Genomic DNA, 21,096 nt, shown 5'->3' with positions numbered 1-21,096 from the left:
TTTTTTAAAAACCAGATGTTTGCAGTATAATTTATATACAGTACGCAGCATCAATTTGAACTGTAAAATTCCATGAGTTTAGACAGCTGTATATAGCTGCAATCAAAATACAGCATCTCCCTCACCCCCAAAAGGTCCTCTGAGCACCAGCAACCACCCGTCTCAGACTGCTTTGCGTTTTCTAGAAGTGCGTATCCATGGAATCAGTAAGTGCTCCTTTGAGTCCTAACACATGCATTTCAAAGTGGCACTACTTTTGTCCCTTCAGCTACTCATACCGAGGCTTGGGGGCACCCAGAAGCGCGTCTTAGAAAATCCTTCTTCCCATTTAAAGGGCTGCCAGCCCCTGTTTTCAAGGAAGCAAGCAGAATGGAACAAAACGTGACTCCCACTGCTGCCTTGCACTGGCTGTTCTCCGTCCTTCCCTGGCAGGGCTGTAATGTTACTGTCACTCTCTGATCCCCACAGCTGGCACAGATCCTGCCGACCGAGGAGAACTTCCTTCTGTGCTTCAGGCAGCACGTGGGCTCCAGCACCGAGTTTATGGAGGTGAGACCAAGGCGCTGCCTTCTCTCTTGCACGCTGGGGCCTGCCTTTCTCTCACATTCAGAGACAGGACCACCCTATGCCTGTAATGGTCTCAGTAAGATACCAAACCCCTTCTGAGTAGCTGAGCTACTCCAAGTGTGGTCTGTGGACCAGGAGCATCAGTGTCACCATTAACTGGGTGCTTGTTAGAAATGCCGAGTCCCTGACCCGCTGAATCAGAATCTACATGTTAACAAGACCCCCAGGTGGTGTGTGTGCACATTAAAGTGTGGAGGATATGGTGAGAAGCAAGCTTGGGTGAAGTACCTTTTTGCTTCCCTTGTGTGGTTCAGCTGGTAAAGAATCCGCCTGCAATGCAGGAGACCTGGGTTTGATCCCTGGGTTAGGAAGATCCCCTGGAGAAGGGAAAGGCTACCCACTCCAGTACTCTGGCCTGGAGAATTTCATGGACTGTATAGTCCATGGGGTCACAAAGAGTCGGACATGACTGAGTGACTTTCACTTCAAAGTACCTTTGGGAAATCATGTGTACACCCTGCTTGCCATTTGGGTATCTGACATAGACGTTTGCATATTACAGGCTCTGGGAAGTCCTGCAGTAAGCAGACCTGTTTTACTCAGTTTGCTTCTAGACTCTTTCATGTTTTCATCTCACTCAATAGCATTAGTGTTCCTAGAATTCAGAGTTCCAAGAAGCATTCTTGAATAGGATGGATTCAGCTACCATGCTAAAACTGAAAAAGGCCAGTGAGAATTCCAGTTTCCAGTATCTTCCAGGCTTGATCTTTGACTGTGGTCACGGCTTCACTGTCCATCTTCAAAGGGACGTGGCAATCTCTGCAGTAGGGATTCTTTGAGATCTTCATGTGAACAGGACAATGAAACTCAAGTGTCTTCTGAGTAATATTCAAATAGATTGAACCATGAGAAACTGCTCATATTTAATCATTCTTTATTTATAAAAATCGGAAATTCCTTATAGTTTAACCAAATATATTACTAATCCAGCAAACTACCAAATATTTTCTCCTATTTTTCTGGGGCTCTGCACCTTAGCCACTCAACGTATGTGTCTGTCAAGGTGAGATTCAACTCATCCCCTCATCTTCCCAACACACACACACACACACACACACACACACACACACACACACACACTGCCTGCTGTGATAACTAACTGGCCTTCAACACAACTCCAGTTGCCATTTGTCATGTTAAATCCATTTCCAACCACCGGTAATCTCCTGTGATTCATGCTTAAAAATGACTGGAGAGCCAGTCCAGAAACACACATGGCAAGTGAGTTCCCCATACGGATGGAAAGTCAATTAGAAATAATGGATTCTCAGGGTAGAAGACTCATTTTTTTAAGTGGCAGTGTGCCTAAGCATTAGATATGGGTTTAATTTTATGGTGCTTTAAAGGATTTTCTCCGTTTTTTTCAAGATGGCAAAATCCCATAAGCTAGTAATTTGACATGCTGGATTCTGTTCTTAGCCCCCCTTGCCTATCTAGAAGGAGAAGTCGCGTATACATAGAACTTGTCAGGGGGGCTACTTTTCTGAGTGTCAATTTTCTGTCTATAGATAAGGGGCTTCCCTAGTGGTCTAGTGGTTAAGACTCTGCGGTTTCACTATAGGGGCACAGGTTCCATCCCTGATCAGAGAGCTAAGATACCACCTGCCACACCATGTGGCCAAAAAAGAGAAAAGAAAAGGGAGCATTTATACCTGGTTGCTCCTTTCTTGATAGGGAGGCAACCAGACACTGGCTCTGTTCCACTTATGATCAGGAAAATGGGAATGATAGCTTACAGGGTATAGAGACGCTTAAAGAGGAGCAAACCCCCCGCCCCTCTCTAAATCGTCAATGGTTTCTTTCTGTGTAGTTGACTTGGTTCCATGTTTTACCTGTCTCTATCCTTTAAGCTAAGCCCAGCATAACTACCGATCCCCGCCCCATCCCACAAGTTCCTGGAAACCCACTGCCTTACAGGACCGTCCCCTCCTGGGGTTGTGCATTGGTTCCATCTTTGTCAGCTGGAAACCTGAAAAGGCCCCTCTGTAGCCCCAAAAGCCTTGTGCTCTCAGATGGTTTCCATCCCACTGCTCAGAACCACATTTTAATTTCTAATTTTAGTGACACCTCAGGCTTTCTTTGAGATTTCACAAAGCCCAGGTCTCTTGAACTCTTTTCCTTGAATGGGAAGAGAACAATGACCCGCTGATGGCAGCGCACAAAGTGCTGGGAGGGAAGAGAAGTCCAGCATGAAGTCACGGGGCTGGGGTGGACCCAGGGAGGGAAGGCAGACCTGCTGGGAGGCTCTCACTCTGAAGGCAGCTGAATGCCTTGCTTTCTGTGAGCACTGGAGTCCCTTCAGTTTATCCCCACCTCAGGCAATTTGGGGGGGCATCTGACTTTTCTCCCAGTCAAGACTCAACCTAGAAACCAAATTCTAATGCACTCAATGCATGCAGGTGGTTGGTGAAGTCATATTTGAAAATCTGCACATATTTCTTTGTGCTTAACTCAAGGGTGCATTTTCAGAGCATGAGATGGAATATTTTGATGGAGCTGGGCATTTCTTTCCCCAAAGAAAGTTCTCTTCCCAAGTCAAAAGCTATCTATCCAAGTTTCATGTAGAATAAGTCTACAAGCAACATAATTTTCCAAAAAACCAGGATCAAATTTTTTGAGTCACTACTATATCAAAGAGTTGGACATAACTGAGCGACTGAACAAGACAAGACTTATACCATGAGAGTCACAGTCCAGTTTGGTGGTATGGAAGAAAGATCCTCACACACCTCACAATAAAAGGGGGATGTGCCACAGACAGATGCATATGTGGTACATACATACAATGGAATATTACTCAGCCATAAAATAGAAATAACGCCCTTTGAAGCTACGTGGCGGAGAAGGCAATGGCACCCACTCCAGTACTCTTGCCTGGAAAATTCCCATGGACAGAGGAGCCTGGTAGGCTGCAGACCATTGGGTCACTAAGAGTCAGACACGACTGAGCGACTTCACTTTCACTTTTCACTTTCATGCATTGGAGAAGGACATGGCAACCCACTCCAGTGTTCTTGCCTGGAGAATCCCAGGGACTGGGGAGTCTGGTGGGCTGCCCTCTGTGGGGTCGCACAGAGTCAGACACGACTGAAGCGACTTAGCAGCAGCAGCAGCAGCTACATGGATGGAGAAAGAGATTATCACACTAAGTGAAGTCGGTCAGAAAGAGAAGGACAAATACCATATGATATCACTTACACATGGAATCTAAATTATGACACAAATGAACGTATCTGTGAAAGAGAAACAGACTCCCAGACACAGAAAACAGACTTCTGGTTGCCAAGGGGGAGGTGAGGGGGGCAGGCATGGACTGGGAGTTTGGGATTAGCAGATGCAAACTATTATATATAAAATAGATAAACTATATAACGTAAGCCCCTGTATTTACAGGGAACTGTATTTATTATCCTCTGATAAACCATAATAGAAAAAAACATGAGAGAGAACATATGTGTGTGTGTTTATACACACACATATGTGTAACTGAATCACGATGCTGTACACCAAAACTAACAATATTTTAAATCAACTATAATGAAAAAAATTTGTTTAAGTGGAGGGCATGATGTGGAGTTAGGGATGCAGGAGATCAAATCTGGGAAAAGAATGAGTGCCTGCTGACTCTTAGAAAATCAAGTGTCGCTGGTGTCTAGGTGTGCTATTTGGGGTTAGGGGAGAAGGGAGTGAAAATTAAGGGAAGAAGACTTGAAAGAAAATCTAAGAACTATGGTCAGGCACCAAAACAGACCAAAGTTTAGGGAAACAGGGTTCCCTGGGCCTTCCTTCACAGATACACCCACGTCCATCACCAGCACCCCTCAACATGGCATTCCCTCCTCCCCACCAGGTGGCTTGGGTTTCAGGACAGCTGCACTCAGGACCAGATTTTTTTCAGGACCATTGTATTAGTTACCTATTGCTATGTAACAAATTACCCCCCAAAATTCACCAGCTGAAGGCAACAAACATTTTATCATCTCTCAGTTTCTGTGGAAATTTGGTAAGGCTCAGCCAAGTGGCTCTGGCTCAGAGTCAAGATGTCAGCAGGGCGGCAGTCATCTGAAGGCTTGACTGGGGCTGGAAGGTGCACCTCCGGGATGGCAGTCACCTGTGGCTGTTGGCAAGAGGCCTCAGGTCCTCACTCCATGTATCTTTCTATGGTGCTGCTTGAGTGTCCTTACCACATGGCACCTGGCTTCCTCCAGAGTGAGTGATCCAACGGGGAGAATAAGAAGGCAGCCTCACTGTCGTTATGACTTAGTCTTTGAAGCCACAACCACCACATCTGCCATATTCTATTCATTAGAAGTGAGTCACCGAGTTCAGTCCACATTCAAGGAGAAGGGAATTAGGGAGGTGCAGAATTTATGGGCATTTTAAAACCATTCCAACTGCTTTTCCTTGTTTCTCCTGTGTAATGTCTGCTCCTGCTCAGATGTACAGAACAGAGAGGAAAGAGGTGGTGAGAACCACATCACCTGCTGAAGCTCTGTTTCTCTCTGATCCTCCAGATGCTGTGGTCAGCAGGCAGTTCTCTGGTTTCTCACAGGGACCCAATGCACGTACCAAATAACTGGGACTCAGATCAGAGCCCAGAACCAGTAATGGAGCAAAATCCAGGGAGGGACTGACTCTCCAGGCCTAGGTCACATGTCTACCTCTGGAGATTGGTCAGCCCTTCTTGAACCATGTGTACTGAGCACAAGAGAGGGGTAGTTTCCTAAAAAACAAAGGAGGGGGGATGATTTTTATCAGAAAGATGGCGGAGTGGCCTTGGGATAGTCTGACCAAAATTCTGTTCCATCCTCAGACATGGCTGTCACAGGCATCGTGATGAGGGGTAGAGGACACAGTACAGTGAGGAGTGACAAAAATCTGTTTCTGCCCCTTCCAGAGGGGTCTTACCCTTGCCCCCAGGGCCCATGCAGAGAATGAGAGGCTTCCAGAACAGTAAAAGGACACTCAATACACCCACAACAAAAACAGGATCCACAGATCCTAGTGCTAGTCCTGGCAAAATCTGCCTGGCTGGTATCTAAGAAAACTGTAACCCTGGTTACAAGATGATCGTGAAGCCAGTTAGAGTAGGCAGACCCTGTCCCAGCAGGGTTTCTTCCTCCTCTATGTGACCTTGGCCAAGACACCTGCCCTCATTTCTTCATCTGCAACATGGAAGGCACTGGGCTAGACCATCTCAATGTCCCCGTCCCACTGTGATATTCTTGAATATCAAGACCCAGCCTGGTCCGTTAGACGGAGAGGGAGGGAAGCTTATAGGTGTGGATAAATCTTTGTGAATAGGTTGACATTCCCGTTGCAGGCTTGGCGGAAGTATGACACAGACAGAAGCGGCTACATTGAAGCCAATGAGCTCAAGGTAGGATGGGCCTTGTCAGGGAAGGTGTGGAAAGATGGAGAATGGGCCTGAGGCCCAAGTGGTGGTGGACTTAAGGAACCTGGGGAGGGAGGAGATGTTGGGTGAGGAAGTTGGGCGTGTGGCCTGATCAGGGATACCCAGGCCTGGCTCTGAATGGTCGGCCATGTGAAATCAGCAACCTGGAGCTGCAAGGTCCCAGAGTACAACCAGTCCACACACCTCAGCACATCAGTGCCCAGAAGAGGCATCCTCAGTCCTCCAGCAGTTTGGCCTTCTGGCTTGTACGTCTACCAAACTCCTCTAGACCCAGGGATCTCCAGGCACGACTTAGTATGTGTTCTGGGCTCTCTGAGGAGCCAGAACTGGTTTCTACCACCTGCCCTATGGGATGAGGTTGCATTTAGCAGCTCCTGCCTCCTTTGGGGTTACTCCACAAGCATTAAGGGGTGAGGGAATTATGAGGGCTGCAAGCTATGCAAACAATGGGCTTCAGAAAACAAGATCGAGTAACTGTCTGAAGAAACAAGTATGTGAGTCAGGGGCAGAGAGACTGGGTCAAGAGCTCTGAAGAGGCCTTTCATATTCCAGGGATTCCTGTCTGATCTGCTGAAGAAGGCGAACCGACCATATGATGAACCCAAGCTCCAAGAGTACACCCAAACCATAGTGAGTGGCCAGGGCACAGGACATGGGACCAAATCGGTGGGATTTGAGGTTTGCGGGGTCATTAGTTGGCTGATTCTTCAGGCTGGAGAGAAGTGAATCCCAGAGGCAGCTGGCAAGAGAGATGCCAGTTCATGGCCCCAGCACCTTCTCTCTGAGGTTCCCACTCAGCCAGATGCTCCTGGGCCAGAGTACGACCAGAGCATCTGTTTGTGTGGCAGCCTCCACAGCTCCAGGGGAGGGCAAACTTGGAGAGGGAGGCCTTCAGTGTTGGCCTCTGTCCTCTGCAGCCCTGTCCCTCAGAAAGCGGAGAGGAGAGCCATGACCAAGTCCCTGCTGATTTAGCCCATGCTGCTCCCTGCCTCCAAGTGACCTCAGAGGACACATGAGCATGCTCTGCCATGTTCCTCCCTCTCCAGTACAGGGGATGGCAGGTCAAGGTCTCACATGAGAGAAGGTCAAAGCAAATAATCCAAGTACCACTTTCTGTCCCCAACAGCTACGGATGTTTGACTTGAATGGGGATGGCAAACTGGGCCTCTCGGAGATGTCCCGGTAAGTGCCTGACCTCACTCACCCCAGCATCGCTGTTCACAAGACCCTGGCAGATAATCCCTGTGCTACCGTTCCATCACCAAGATCAACCAGTGGGGAAAGTGATGGGTCAGGTGTCCCGAAGCTCCAATCAAAGTTAGATCAAATAGTGACCATCATCCCCTCAATGTTCCGTCTCCCTCTTTTTTGAACTTTCCTCTGAAGTGCTCAGAAATCATTTCTGTAACTACAGATGCTACTTCTGCATCCCCCCAGGTCCTCGTTGTTCCTGCCTCTGCTCTGTCTCCTAATTACTGCTCTAACATTATCTTTCCAGACTCTTGCCTGTACAGGAAAACTTCCTGCTTAAATTTCAGGTAAAAGAGCGGCTTTGCTTTTCTTCAGTTCCTCCCTTCCCCTCGTCCCGCTGAGCTCACCCTTCCTCAAAACACACACACACATACACACACACACACACAGCAGGGCTTTGGTTTCTGTCTTTAATACCTTGGGCCTTCTAGGGCATGAAGCTGACCTCGGAGGAGTTCAACGCGATCTTCACATTTTATGACAAGGTAAGATAGAGGACAGTGTGGATGGAAAAGCAGGAGGCCCATCCCAGTCACCCCACCAGAATGCTCACCCTGGTCCTTAGAAGTAAACAAGCTGTTGGAGCAGCAGTCTGGGCCATGCAGTTCCTTCCTGCCCCTCTGGATTCCCTGCAGCATCTTCTGCTGTATGAGAAGATAAATGTCCTTAACAACGTGTGGCTTGTGGGACCCAAGGTTTTGGTTCCTTCAAAGTACAGGAGAGAATAGCTCGCGGAAGGGAAGAGGGTCATGGCCAGGACTAGGATGCGATTACACTGTTGGGGCCCAAAGGCAGGAGGTGCTTAGTACTGCCCCCTGGGGCCAGGTCATCACCTTGCTGTCCTTCTAGGAAGTGGGGAGAGGCCCTCTGTGCCATGTCACCCCTCTCTTAGCTGCCCTTGCCTAGTGACTCCAGTGGTTTTCCTCAGAACTACAGGTGTGGGGTAAATAGCCCCATGTTATCCTGACATATTATTGTGGGATTCAACACCCAGGGAGTTAGCTAAATGCTTCTTGAACCTCATTTACATTTTCAACGCAAATGTAAAATACCAGAAGGGAAGATTGCTGTTTGCCCTGGGCCCTCACATTGCTGCAGTGACTGGCAAAGTCAGAATGACGTGTTATTTGGGCACCTCTTTTGCTCAGAGTGAAGACCCTTAGCAAAGCTAGACTCTGGTCGGGGGTTAGCATGAGTTTTGAGGCTCTGTGCTGACCCTTGGCTCCCTTCCAGGACGGAAGTGGCTACATTGATGAGAATGAACTGGACGCCCTCCTGAAGGATCTGTATGAGAAAAACAAGAAGGTGAGGGGCTGAGCCCAGAGGTGGGGTGCTGCCACGGGGGTGGTGTGGAAGTGGGAAGGCTGGCCAAGGAGTGTATCTTGCTCCCCTCTGATTACCCCTAACAAGGCAACAGCAGTTTTTTGGGTTCTTTTCATGGTTGATTATTTTAAATACACATACCAGAGTTTGCCACCCTAACCACGTTTAAGTGTTCAGTTCAGTGGCACCAAGTACGCTCACAGCCTTCTGCAACCATCCCCGCCGTCCAGCACTCTTTTTGTCTTCCCAGAATTAAAGTCTGTACCCCGTAAATGATGACTCCCCTTGCTGCCTCCCCCAGCCACTGGCACTCACCATTCCACATTCTGTCTCTGTGAACCGCACTGCTCTAGATACTTCATACAAGTGGGATCATACAGCATTTGTCTTTCCGTGTCTGGCTTATTTCACTTCATGTACCTTCCTCAAGGTTCATCCGTGTTGTGGTATATGTCAGAATTTCCGTCCTTTTTAAGGCTGAGTAACGTGGTGTGTCTATCCCACATTTTGTCTGTTCGTCCACAGACAGACACGTGGGTTGCCCCACCTGCTGACTGATGTAAACAATGCAGCTATGAGGCCATGGCAGTCTTGACGTGGCACACTTCTTGGAAGTGTCAGTCACGTGGCCAAAAAAAAAAATTTTACACTAGGAGAGATTTGGAGGAGAAGGGCCAGTAGGAGTTGAGGGTATTCTGAATTGACTCTAGAATCTTGAGCTGGGGAAGGGGCTAACAGAAGTCCCTGACAAATCTGTTCCCTGGAAGGAAAGGCTGGGAACTGGACTCCATTACTTTGCCTGGTCATGTTGCCTCTTGGGCAGTCCTCAGGGGCTCATCTCGGTTCCCAGGATGGGAGGACACAGGCAAAAAAGGAACCAGAAGACAAGTCTTGGCAGTGTCTTCCTCCACCTCCTGGAAAATGTCTTTCTCTGAGCAAATAGCTTTTTTGCTGCTTTCTTTAATTAGATGCTGAGTGATCTATAATTCCCTGCATTGTCTAACTGCCTGGGAAGTCAGGCAAGAACTAAATTTAACTCCTAATTTCAGGGAAAAAATTTCATCGTGGCCGCTGAGTCTGTCTGTCTCCCTTTCCAGTTGTCTTCTGACCTCTTTATCCTGAATAGCATCCATTTCTTTCACCCTAAGTTTATTTTTTTTAATGTTACCTATAATAGCTTTTTGAAAGAGGCAGAAAATAAATCATGTGCAAATACTTCCTAGGAAGAAGGAATTACTCATCACGTGCTTGAACTTGGCAAACTTTTTCCTGCTACCAAACTCTAGGAGAAAATTATTTGTGTATCCTTATGTGTTCAAGGGATGTTCGGCATCATAATGAAAAATATGCTTAACTGTAATTAGAATAATGAGGTATAGTTTTTCTCCATATGACCCTACATTATGCCTGAGGCTGATGGGCCTCGAGGGCAGGCATTAAATCTTGGGAGAGACCTGAATTCCATGGTCATCATCTAACTAGGCTCTTCCCTAATTCCCACAAAAGACAACTCATATGGCTACAAAGCTTGACTTTCTGAGATGTGCAAATAAACAAACAAAAAGTCAGGTGTTGTGGTTAAGAAAAATTCTGAAAGTTAGAGAACAAGGATATTAATAAAGTTGTTTACCTGGAAACCTTCCACCAGTACTAAGCTTCAGACTTAGCACATGGAGATCAAGAAAAAGGAATCATGCCTGTAAATAACCTGAGTTGGGAAGGGAATGACCATTTTTAGGTGACCCCACAAGGCAGATGCACATGCCATTTTGATGGTGCCTACATGGACAGTGCGGAGAAGGCGATGGCACTCCACTCCAGTACTCTTGCTTGGAAAATCCCATGGGTGGAGGAGCCTGGTAGGCTGCAGTCCATGGGGTCGCTAAGAGTCGGACACAACTGAGCAACTTCACTTTCACTTTTCACTTTCATGCATTGGAGAAGGAAATGGCAACCCACTCCAGTGTTCTTGCCTGGAGAATCCCAGGGATGGGGGAGCCTGGTGGGCTGCCGTCTATGGGGTCACACAGAGTTGGACACAACTTAGCAGTAGCAGCAGCAGCAGCAGCACATGGACAGTGAATCGGTTTCGAAGCAGATGTCTCAGGCTCCTGGGGGACAGGCTGATGGGCTCAAACGTTGACATGTTCTTAGCATTCCTAAGACAACTGCAACTGCTAAAGCCTTCCCCAGCTTCACACACAGTGCTTCCAGACACAGAAAGGAAGCAGCCTCCTCCCTTCATTCTGCTTGAACTCCTCAGGCCATGCTGAATCAGAGGATTTTCTCAGGCTCATGGGTGATATATGGGGTCCCTTCCTTGGCTCCTGATGGAGGGATAGGTCACTCAGGCACACCTCAGTGTTATGGACGAGGTGACATTTCCAGGAACTTCACAACTTTAGGGAAGTTAGAGATGTTTGCAGAGTGCCTTGGGACTGGCTGGTGGCACAAACCCAGAGATCAGTCATGTGAGGAGATGTCACCAAAGAATTCAATGAAAGACTGACCCTCAAGCACTGAGTACAGGTGAGCCAGGTAAAGAATTACACAGCCTTCTGGACTCAAGGGACTAAGACTGTTCATGGCTATGGGGTTGGTTCCATCCTTTAGCCAATACCTTAGTCTTCACATCTCAGTTTTCTCATGGGGATAATGACCCATTAACATAGAAGTATTTAAAAAAAAAAAAATCTGCCAACAGGTTCAATACAAGAGGAAGAGGAGGGGAAAAGAAGGAAGGAGGGAAGGGAAGGGGAAGGAAAGAGGTGTAAAGGGGAAGAAGGAGGGAAGGAAAAAAAGGAAGGAAGGAGGGAAGGGAGGAGGAAGGAAAGAGGTGTAGAGGGGAAGAAGGAGGGAAGGAAGAAGCAAAGTGCTTCAGTGATTTTCCAGTGATGATGACTTTGCTGCCTTTCAGTAGTACTGGCTATTTGCATCCGAAGCCACACAAGGCGTATCAGATGCTGCTGTTCTGTCCAGTGCTGGCCTCCAAAACCCCACAGACAGAGAAGCCTGGCAGGCTACAGTCCATAGGGCCTCAAAGAGGCAGACACGACTGGATGACTGTCACTTTCAGTTTTCCATTTTATATGAGACCGTGAGTCGCCTGTCTTAGAGCCTCTGAAGGCCTCAAGGTGCCAGTGAACAAGAAGTAGGCTGGTAGGCTTTGCCCCTGGAGGAGAGAGGAATTAGAATTCCTTGTTCCGCTGGGTGAGGCTTAGGGCAAAGACAAAACCTTGGAGTTTCCCTGGCATTCTCTTTCTCACCCAAAAGGACCCAGCAGACTAGTGGGTGGAAGCCCAGTGAGGTAGAGGAATTTAGCGAAGCTGTATGTAGATAATGACTGGCGTGCATGCTGAGTGTCAGGGACTGTGCTTGATGCTGTTTACATTCATTTCTCATCTAATCATCGTTAACACCTCAGTGAGGCAGATTTATTCCTGTACTGATTTTACAGATGAGGCAGCTGAGACTTAGAAAAAGCTGAATACTTTCCCCAAGGCAATGAAGCTAGTAAGTGAAAGGGAGAGCACTTTAACCCAGGGCTTTCTGACCCCAAAGCCCATGCTCTGTATGCCTCTCAGCTACTTGCACTGAGATGGGATAAGGAAAAGGTTCTGGTGAATGAACACGAGGGCCATTTGGGGAGGGGGGGGCGGGGGCACCTTCCCCCGAACCTGCTCTTACCCTCTCCCTCTGTCTCCCAGGAAATGAACATCCAACAGCTCACCAGCTACAGAAAGAGCGTCATGTCCTTGGCTGAGGCGGGAAAACTCTACCGCAAGGACCTGGAGATTGTCCTCTGCAGCGAGCCCCCACTGTAAAACAGGGGATGGGGGCTGCTTCTCCACCTCCCCCTCAAACCTGCCCCTGCTGCCCTGCCACTGCCACCCAGACCCAGAGATCCTGATCATCCCTGTGACTGTCCCTGCCACCTACACACACCAGCCTGCAGAGCAGGAAAGGAGAAATGGAGAAGGGGCTGCTGCCGGGCCCCCTGGAGCCCCCCGCAACCCCCCCTGGCTGACCGGGCACAGCACTCTGTGTGCGGGGGGCACCAACCTCGTGGGAGGTGGGCAGGGGCACGGACAGGAGGTCCCTGGTTCTCTTTGCTGTGATGCATGAGCTCGCTCGCTGTATGATTTAGACTTCTACGTCCAACAGAGTGGACCCTCTCCTCCGCCTCTCCCCCATGCCACCGGCCACCCCAACCCCCAGGCCCCATGGCCCCACCTCGCTAATGGTGTAGCTGTCTCTCAGAGCTTTTTGTTCGTGGTGGGCGTCAGCCTTGTCCTTTTCTTGATGCAGTGTATGCCTTTTCCCTTTGGGTTTCTTGTTTACCAAAGAAGAGTTTACAGACAATAAAATGTTCTCCTGTGGAAGCTCTCCCATTCTGGCCAAGTGGTCAACTTTCTCTCTGCAGCCAACTCTTGACAGAGAGAGAGCCTCTTCTCAAGTGAGTGGGGAGGCTGGGGGGAACCAGCCAACTGGTGTGTAAGCACTGGAAGCGAGGGCACAGGACCCCAGGACTCTGGGCTCACCCTTGCCACGCACCGCCTGCTCTCCATCAACCTGTCGTTTTTCTGCTCCGTGTTTGTTTCTAGGTTTCTGAGATCATAAGAGCAGTTATCAGTTCACTGCAAATTTACTAAATGCCAGCTATTGTGCAAAACAGCTCACCCGCAGTGTCTCTCAGTCCCTGGAGAGGGGTGCTGGGACCGTCTCCTCTGAACAGACGAGGAAAACTCAAGATTAAAGAGGTTAAGTAATGAGCCCCATGTCTCAGGGCCAGTCGGCGGCGCAGAGCCAGGGTATGACTCCTGAGCGTCGGATCCACATTTTTTTTTTAATAGGCCATGCTGCATGTCTTGCAGGATCTCAGTTCCTTGACTGGGGATTGAATTCATGTCCCTGGCAGTGGAGCACGGCGTTCTGACCACTGGACCACCGTCTTCACAACAGGGATACCGCAGTCTGTGGTAATGGGACTGGGTGTCCCGAGTAGGGGTGACCTCCACTCAGGAGTTCCAAACACCAAAAACTTAACTTCTCCCCACAAAATGCAATTTACCCCACAACAACACATCAGGTGCCCCAGGGTCAGCATAGCCTTTGGGTGCAGAGAACTCTTTGGGACCTCAGAATAGAGAGAGAACTGTTTTTGTGTGCGTGTGGTTTTGTTTTTTTAATGCTATCAGGTTTGACTGTCTACAAGATGAGTTTTGACTTTACCTCATTTCATGCCCCAATAGTCCTTGCAATGAATATTACTTCACGTGAAGAAACTGAAGTTCAAAGACATTAAGTAACTTTGGAAGTGTCCATTTGATAACCAGGAACCTAGCTGGAGCAACAGAGCCCCCAGAGTGGATATACCTGGGTCAGATATACGAATCTATTTTAGGTTCTCTGAAAAGAGAATCTATTTAGGTTCTCAGAGAAATGGATGAAGTGAGAGGAGTGGCCATGCTGCCATCATGGGGCGGGGGGAGTCCAGATGGAGGAAACAGCAAGTGCAAAGGCCCTGAAGAGGGAGAGTTCAGAAATGTGGTCACTGGGGCCAGAGCAGAATAACGGAAGGGCGTGAACAGTAAATAGGGCTGGGGGAAAGGGTGAGGCCAGGTGGAGGCCAGGACAAAAGGGACTGGGTCAAGGGAAGCCGCAGAGAGGGGGGGATGTTAGAGAAGTGACATGATCTCAAAGGTCACTCTGACTCGTACGTCAACACTAAACTTAGGAGAGAAAGCAGAGACATCAGAAGAGGCCAATGCCCTAGGGCTGCTGAGAAACGCTGATGACTTGGACCAAGGAAGTGATGGGAGGTGACAGCAAATATCAGATTCTGGACCTATTTCTAGGATTGAATCAAAAGAGCTTGCTGAAGACTGGATAAGTCATATGGGAGAAAAATGAGTCAGGAATGGCTCCACGGCTATTAACTGGAGCAACTGGGTGCATGGTGGATGCCAGTAACCCAGCAGGCAGACAGCATGTTTGGGGATGGGGCAGGGGTAACCGGGATATGACTGTGGCTTTCATAAGAATAAGAGGCCTATGAAAGCTTCCTGATGCGAGGGACTGGTTGTGGGGGAATCTGGGTCTTGCTCTGATGGGTGGGGCCGTGCTCGGTAAATCTTTAACCCAATCTTCTGTTGGGGTGGGGCTGCGTTCCCTCCCTGTAGTTTCGCCTGAGGCCAAACTATGGTAATGGCACCTCCCTCAAGAGGGCTCACACCATCACACCAGTACGCTGCAGCTCCCAGCGCCCCTGAGCCCGTGGCAGGCCACTGCTGACCCACGCCTGTGCCGGAGACTCCTGGACACTCCCAGGCAAGTCTGGCTCAGCCTCTTGTGGGGTCACTGCTCCTCTCTCCTGGGTCCTGGCACAACAAGGTTTTGTCCGTGCCCTCCAAGAGTCTATTTCCCCAGTCCTGCAGAAGTTCTATAATCAAAACCCACTGGCCTTCGAAGTAAAATGCCCTGGAGGTTCTCAGTCCCTTTGCCAGATCCCCAGGTTGGGATATCTGTTGTGAGTCCTAGAACTTTTGCAACAGTTCAAGACCTTCTTTGGTGTAATTCTTCTCCAGTTTGTGGGGCAATGCTCAGTGGCTCTATGGTGGGGCTAACAGCCACCTCCTCCAAGAGGAATTATGCCACACGCTGCGCCTCCCAGGTCTGCTGCAGCCAGAGCCCCTGTCCTTATTACAAAATTCAGACTTAAACTGAAGGAAGTAGAGAAAACCACTGACCATTCAGGTATGACCCAAATCAAATCCCTTATGATTATACAGTGGAAGTGACAAAAAGATTCAAGGGATTAGACCTGATAAGAGTGCCTGAAGAACTATGGACAGAGATTCGAAACACTGTATAAAAGGAGGCGATCAAAACCATCCCCAAGGAAAAGAAATGCAAACAGGCAAAACAGTTGTCTGAGGAGGATTTAACAAATAGCCGAGGCAAGAAGAGAAGCAAAAGAGAAAAGAAAAGATATATCCATCAGAACACAGAATGCTAAAGAATAGCCAGGAGATATAAGAAAGCCTCAGTAATCAGTGCAAAGAAATAGAGGAAAACAACAGAATGGGAAAGACTATAGAGATCTCTTCAAGAAAATTAGAGATACCAAGAGAACATTTCATGCAAAGATGGGCACAATAAAGGACAGAAACGGTATAGACCTAACAGAAGAAGAAGATATTAAGAGGAGGTGGCAAGAATACACACAACTGTACAAAAAAGATCTTAATGACCCAGATAACCACGATGGTGTGATCACTCACCTGGAGCCAGACATCCAGAGTGTGAAGTCAAGTGGGCCTTAGGAAGCATCACCACAAATAAAGCCAGTGGAGGCGATGGAATTCTAGCTGAGCTATTTCAAATCCTGGAAGATGATGCTGTGAAAGTGCTGCACTCAAATGCCAGCAAATTTGGGAAACTCAGCATCGGCCACAGGACTGGAAAAGGTCAGTTTTCATTCCAATCCCAGAGAAAGGCAATGCCAAAGAATGTTCAAACTATCACACAATTGCACTCATCTCACATGCTAGTAAAGTAATGCTCAAAATTCTCCAAGCCAGGCTTCAACACTACGTGAACCGAGAACTTCCAGATGTTCAAGCCGGATTTAGAAAAGGCAGAGAAACTAGAGACCAAATTGCCAATATCCACTGGATCACAGGAAAAGCAAGAGAATTCCAGAAAAACATCTACTTTTGCTTCATTCACTACGATAAAGCCTTTGACTGTGTGGACCACAGCAAACTGTGGGAAAATTCTTCAAGAGATGGGAATACCAGACCACCTTACCTGTCTCCTGAGAAATCTGTACGCAGGTCAAGAAGCAACAGTTTGAACTGGACACAGAACAATGGACTGGTTCCAAATCAGGAAAGGAGTATGTCAAGGCTGTATATTGTCACCCTACTTATTTAACTTATATCCAGAGTATATCCTACTTATTTAACTTATATCATGCAAAATGCTGGGCTGGATGAAGCACAAGCTGGAATCAAGATTGTTGGGAGAAGTATCAATAATGTCAGATATGCAGATGACACCACCCTTACGGCAGAAAGAAAAGAGGAACTAAGGCGCTTCTTGATGAAAGTAAAAGAGGGGAGTGAAAAAGCTGGCTTAAAACTCAACATTCAAAAAATGAAGGTCGTGGCATCCGGTCCCATCATTTCATGGCAAATAGATGGGGAAACAATGGAAACAGTGACAGACTTTATTTTCTTGAGCTCCAAAAATCACTGCAGATGGTGACTGCAGCCATGAAATTAAAAGACGCTTGCTCCTTAGAAGAAAAGCTATGGCCAACCTAGACAGCATATTAAAAAGCAGAGACATTACTTTGCCAACAAAGGTCTGTCTAGTCAAAGCTATGGTTGTTCCAGTAGTCGTGTATGGAGATGAGAGTTGGACTATAAAGAAAGCTGAGTGTCGAAGAATTGATGCTTTTGAACTCTGGTGTTGGAGAATACTCTTGAGAGTCCCTTGGACTGCAAGGAGATCAAACCAGTCAATCCTAAAGGAAATCAGTCAATACTCATTGGAAGGACTGATGCTGAAGCTGAAACTCCAATACTTTGGCCATATGATGAGAAGAACTGACTCACTGGAAAAGACCCTGATGCTGGGAAAGATTGAAGGCAGGAGGAGAAGGGGACGACAGAGGATGAGATGGTTGGATGGTATCACCGACTCAATGGACATGAGTTTCAGCAAACTCTGGGAGATGGTGAAAGAAAAGGAGGCCTGGCGTGCTGCAGTCCATGGGTTGCAAAAAGTCGGACATGACTGAATGATTGAACTGACTGAACCAGGATGTGGGACATGCTGCCTGATATCAGGTGTCTGTCAGGACACCAAGAGAAAACAGACTGCAGGTTCACGGTATTTGCTTTTGACAAACATCTGCAAGATAAACAAATGCTAGGTGCCAGGGACACAGGAGCGAACAGACCAGTTCCTGACTGCTGAGAGCTTAAAGGCTCCCAGGCCTGAGAGACGAGGAAACTAGCAATTTCCTGGTAAGTGGTGGGTCAGAAAAAAAGCAGGGAAGAGGCCCCTAAGGGTGGAGGAATTCCTTGGTGATAATGCCTGGCAGGCACCAGAGCCAGATGAAGCCAGGCTCAGTGGGGTGGAGAGTGGGGTTGGTGGTGAATGCTAGTCCCTTGGGAGCTGAAGCTGAGAAGGGAGAAGCTCAGAGGATAAAGCTCAAAGACCAGACAGGACCAGCTCTTGCAGGGCCCTGCAGCCCTGAAAGCTTAGTCATCAATCTCTCCCCAGGCTGCTTTGAAGTTTCTCTCTTTTCCTTCTGGTCTTGTTGAGAAGCCACCTTGAGGAGGTGGCTCAACTGTCACCTCCTCAATGAGGCCCACCCTGATGAAACTGCAACCCACTCATCCACACCCCGTACCCCATAACCCCTTCCCCAGGAACATTTCTCTCCACAGCACATGACCACATGCCCTGATGTGCATTCAGGCGCTTCCCCAGCTAGAAGGCAAGTCCTCCAGGGCAGCTCTCACTCTACTGCCCCGCCCGTACCTTCTCCACCACATACCTGAGGGCACCAGTCCTCCCAGCCTCCTCCCCACCTGGTGTCCCTAGCTCCACAGAAGAGTGGCCCCAAAGATGTCTGAGTCTTAATCCCAGGATGTACAGTGAATATATTATGTGGCAAAGGCGAATTACTTGTAGAAGGAACCAGCTGCCTTTGGTGATGATCCAGGTGCACCTGAAGTCATCACAAAGGTCCCTGGAGATGAAAGATGGAGGCCAAACCCAGAATGAAAGTGATGCGTAAGTGAGAAGCATCTAGAAACTAGGAAAAGCAGGAGAATATTCTTCCTTAGAGCCACCCCACAGGCCTGCCGGTACCTTGATTTTAACACAACTTGGACTTCTGACCTGCAGGTCTGTAAGGTAATGAATCTGTGCTGCTTTAAGCAGCCAAGTTTGTAGTGACTGGAAGTGAACACACAGCACAGCAACATGAAGTGAAACACAGGCAAACACAGAGCCACCTCTTCCATGTTTGTGCTCCTGGCACATTATGAGACAGGGTAAGGGTGTGTCTTCCTGCAAGTGTTTCTGTGAGGGTCCAGACCATCCTGGCTTCACACGCTTTGCGTGGTGCCCAGCATGGAGCCTCTCTAACTGGCAGCTGTGGGGATGATGTGTGCTGTGGCTGGCGCACAGGAGGCTTCCTCTGCTTCACGCTGTGTGACTGGGGCTGCCCCAGGACTCAAGGGGACCCAGGTGGCTCCAAATTTGGGAAGTCTCACCTTTTAGAGAAGGCGTCCCCCTCCGGTGTACCACCTCCTCCTTCGGGGGTGTGAGTCTTCTGAGCCTGGCGGACACGCCAAGGGGATGGTTCTGTCTGCTGTGGCCCCGCAGCTGACCTCATACCCCAGGCCCATGAGGGTCCCAGAAACTGCCCAGAAGTCTGGCTCGGGGCGCTCAGTCCTCCTTATGCCAGCCCTTTGTTTCCACGCAGAGATCACAGTCAACCAAGAGAACCCGGCCAGACGGCCCTGGTTTTGCTCTCGAGTTCCCCATCTGTAGAATGGGAAGCTTGGAGTGGACAGTGTGCAAGCATCCTTCAAATTCTTACCCCTGACGTTTCACTGAAGAGTATTTATAAATGCAAATAAACACACTGGAGATGACTGACATCATCAGCCATTAGGGAAACGTCACTGTGAAAAACGGAGTATCATTTTTAAGTGTCTTATTCCCATTTACAAAAGCAAAATCTACGGAACTGTTGTGGATGACAGCGAGCTGAAGAAGAAAAAAGGCTTCCTCACAGAGCCAGTAAGCACAGTGTTATAAACACTACCAAAATTAAAAAAAAACAAACCACAATGAAATTCCCACATCCCTCCATGCAGTGCTCTGTAACTCATTCTTACCTGCTTCTGGACCAAAAAAGTCTTGGAAATCCCAACTCAGTCCACGGGAATAGTCTGAGAGCTAACTGAAGTCAACTCAGAAGCCCAAGAGTCTGTTCTTCGTATAAAGCATGGGCAGTTTGAAGTACCTGGTACAGTCTTTTATTACGAGGCTCTAAGACCATCCTCTTTAACTGAAGACTCAAGCACTCTGCAGCTTAGAGCAGAGCCTTCAGGCAAACACCAGACTAAACAAAAACATCTCTAAGATGACAGAGATTTCATGGCTGCGGTTAACGTATTACGCTAACCAATAAGATCAGAACGGAGGAGAATACACTTCTCTCTCAGACTATAGTACAGAACAATCTTTAGATGAGACTTCAGATGAACCGCGCCCCTAAGGGTAAAAATATACAGGCAGTGAGGCACCAACAAGTTGCCAGGAGCTTCCATAAACCATATAATTTCTAAGACACTCACATTAACATTTCATTTATATAAGCATAACCACAAGAAGGCCAAAAACACTCTCTGATCTGACAAGTCTTATGCAAATCTTAAAATAGTAATATATTAAATAAACCTAATTCGTTCTGGCACCTCTCTTCTAATAAGATGCAAAAATAAATCTTTGTGGTTTTCCAGGGCTGGCTGCTCTGAGAAATAAATGTCAGAGAACACAGTACATGTAAATGATATCCTGAAAGTTTTCTTCTTTTACTATGTTTATTATTTGAAAAGACAAAATCTACAAAGACTCATCAGAAGAGATATAGACACTTGATTAATATATGATTGTGGGTACCTGAGAAACAATCCCTGGTTACCCATTCAAATAACAGTGAAAAGTAGACAGACCCAAGAGTATGGAAGGCATGTTGTTCGTTTTTGTTCAGTCGCCCAGTCGTGTCCAACTCTGTGACCCCACGGACTGCAGCACGCCAGGCCTCCAGGTCCCTCACCATCTCCCGAAGTTTGCCCAAGTTCATGTCCATTGCATCAGTGATGCCATCCAGCCATCTCATCCTCCGACACCCTCTTCTCCTTCTGCCTTCAATCTTTCCCAGCATCAGGGACTTTTCCAATGAGTCAGCGATGCACATCAAGCGACCAAAATACTGGCATACTGAACACTGAAGGCTCAGTCCACATAAATATTTGCACACAAATGTCCATGGCAGCATTGTTCATGATAGCCAAAAAGGGGAAACAGACCAAAATGCCCATCAACTGATGAATGGATAAATAAAATGTGGCATATCCACACACTGGAATATTAATCACTCATAAAATGGAATGAAGTACTAATATGGGCTACAACATGGATCAGCCTCAAAAACATTACACACACAAGTTACACACAAAAGGCCACGTCCTATATGGTTCCACTCACATGAAATGTCCGGAACAGACAAATCCACTGATACCAAAAGCAGGCTAACGGCTGTCAGGGACTGGGGCCGTGGCTGGGGACAAGGAAGGGTATTGGGGAGTGAACGCTAGCTGGTGTGGGGTTTCGTTGTGCAAATGTTCCGGAATGAGGCAGAAGGACATCGGAGTGGCAGTGCT

General features: G+C 47.9%; 1 protein-coding gene across 1 annotated transcript in view; it reads left to right on the top strand.

Annotated features, from left to right (window-relative positions):
• Positions 1–13,008, top strand: part of CALB2 (calbindin 2) — a 29,699-nt gene extending 16,691 nt beyond the window's left edge. Inside the window, exons 4-11 of the mRNA XM_019978695.2 lie at positions 469–549; positions 5,951–6,007; positions 6,596–6,673; positions 7,170–7,225; positions 7,542–7,581; positions 7,726–7,779; positions 8,528–8,599; positions 12,325–13,008. Of these exons, the coding sequence (XP_019834254.1) occupies positions 469–549; positions 5,951–6,007; positions 6,596–6,673; positions 7,170–7,225; positions 7,542–7,581; positions 7,726–7,779; positions 8,528–8,599; positions 12,325–12,441 (555 nt within the window). The 3' untranslated portion in view covers positions 12,442–13,008. The remainder of the gene's footprint in view (positions 1–468; positions 550–5,950; positions 6,008–6,595; positions 6,674–7,169; positions 7,226–7,541; positions 7,582–7,725; positions 7,780–8,527; positions 8,600–12,324) is intronic.
• The last annotated feature ends 8,088 nt before the right edge of the window (positions 13,009–21,096 follow it).

Source organism: Bos indicus, chromosome 18 (assembly GCF_029378745.1).
Source record: "Bos indicus isolate NIAB-ARS_2022 breed Sahiwal x Tharparkar chromosome 18, NIAB-ARS_B.indTharparkar_mat_pri_1.0, whole genome shotgun sequence".
Lineage (NCBI taxonomy): Eukaryota > Metazoa > Chordata > Mammalia > Artiodactyla > Bovidae > Bos > Bos indicus.
Note: the sequence above shows the minus strand (reverse complement) of the source record. Positions and strands in the feature narration are given on the sequence as shown.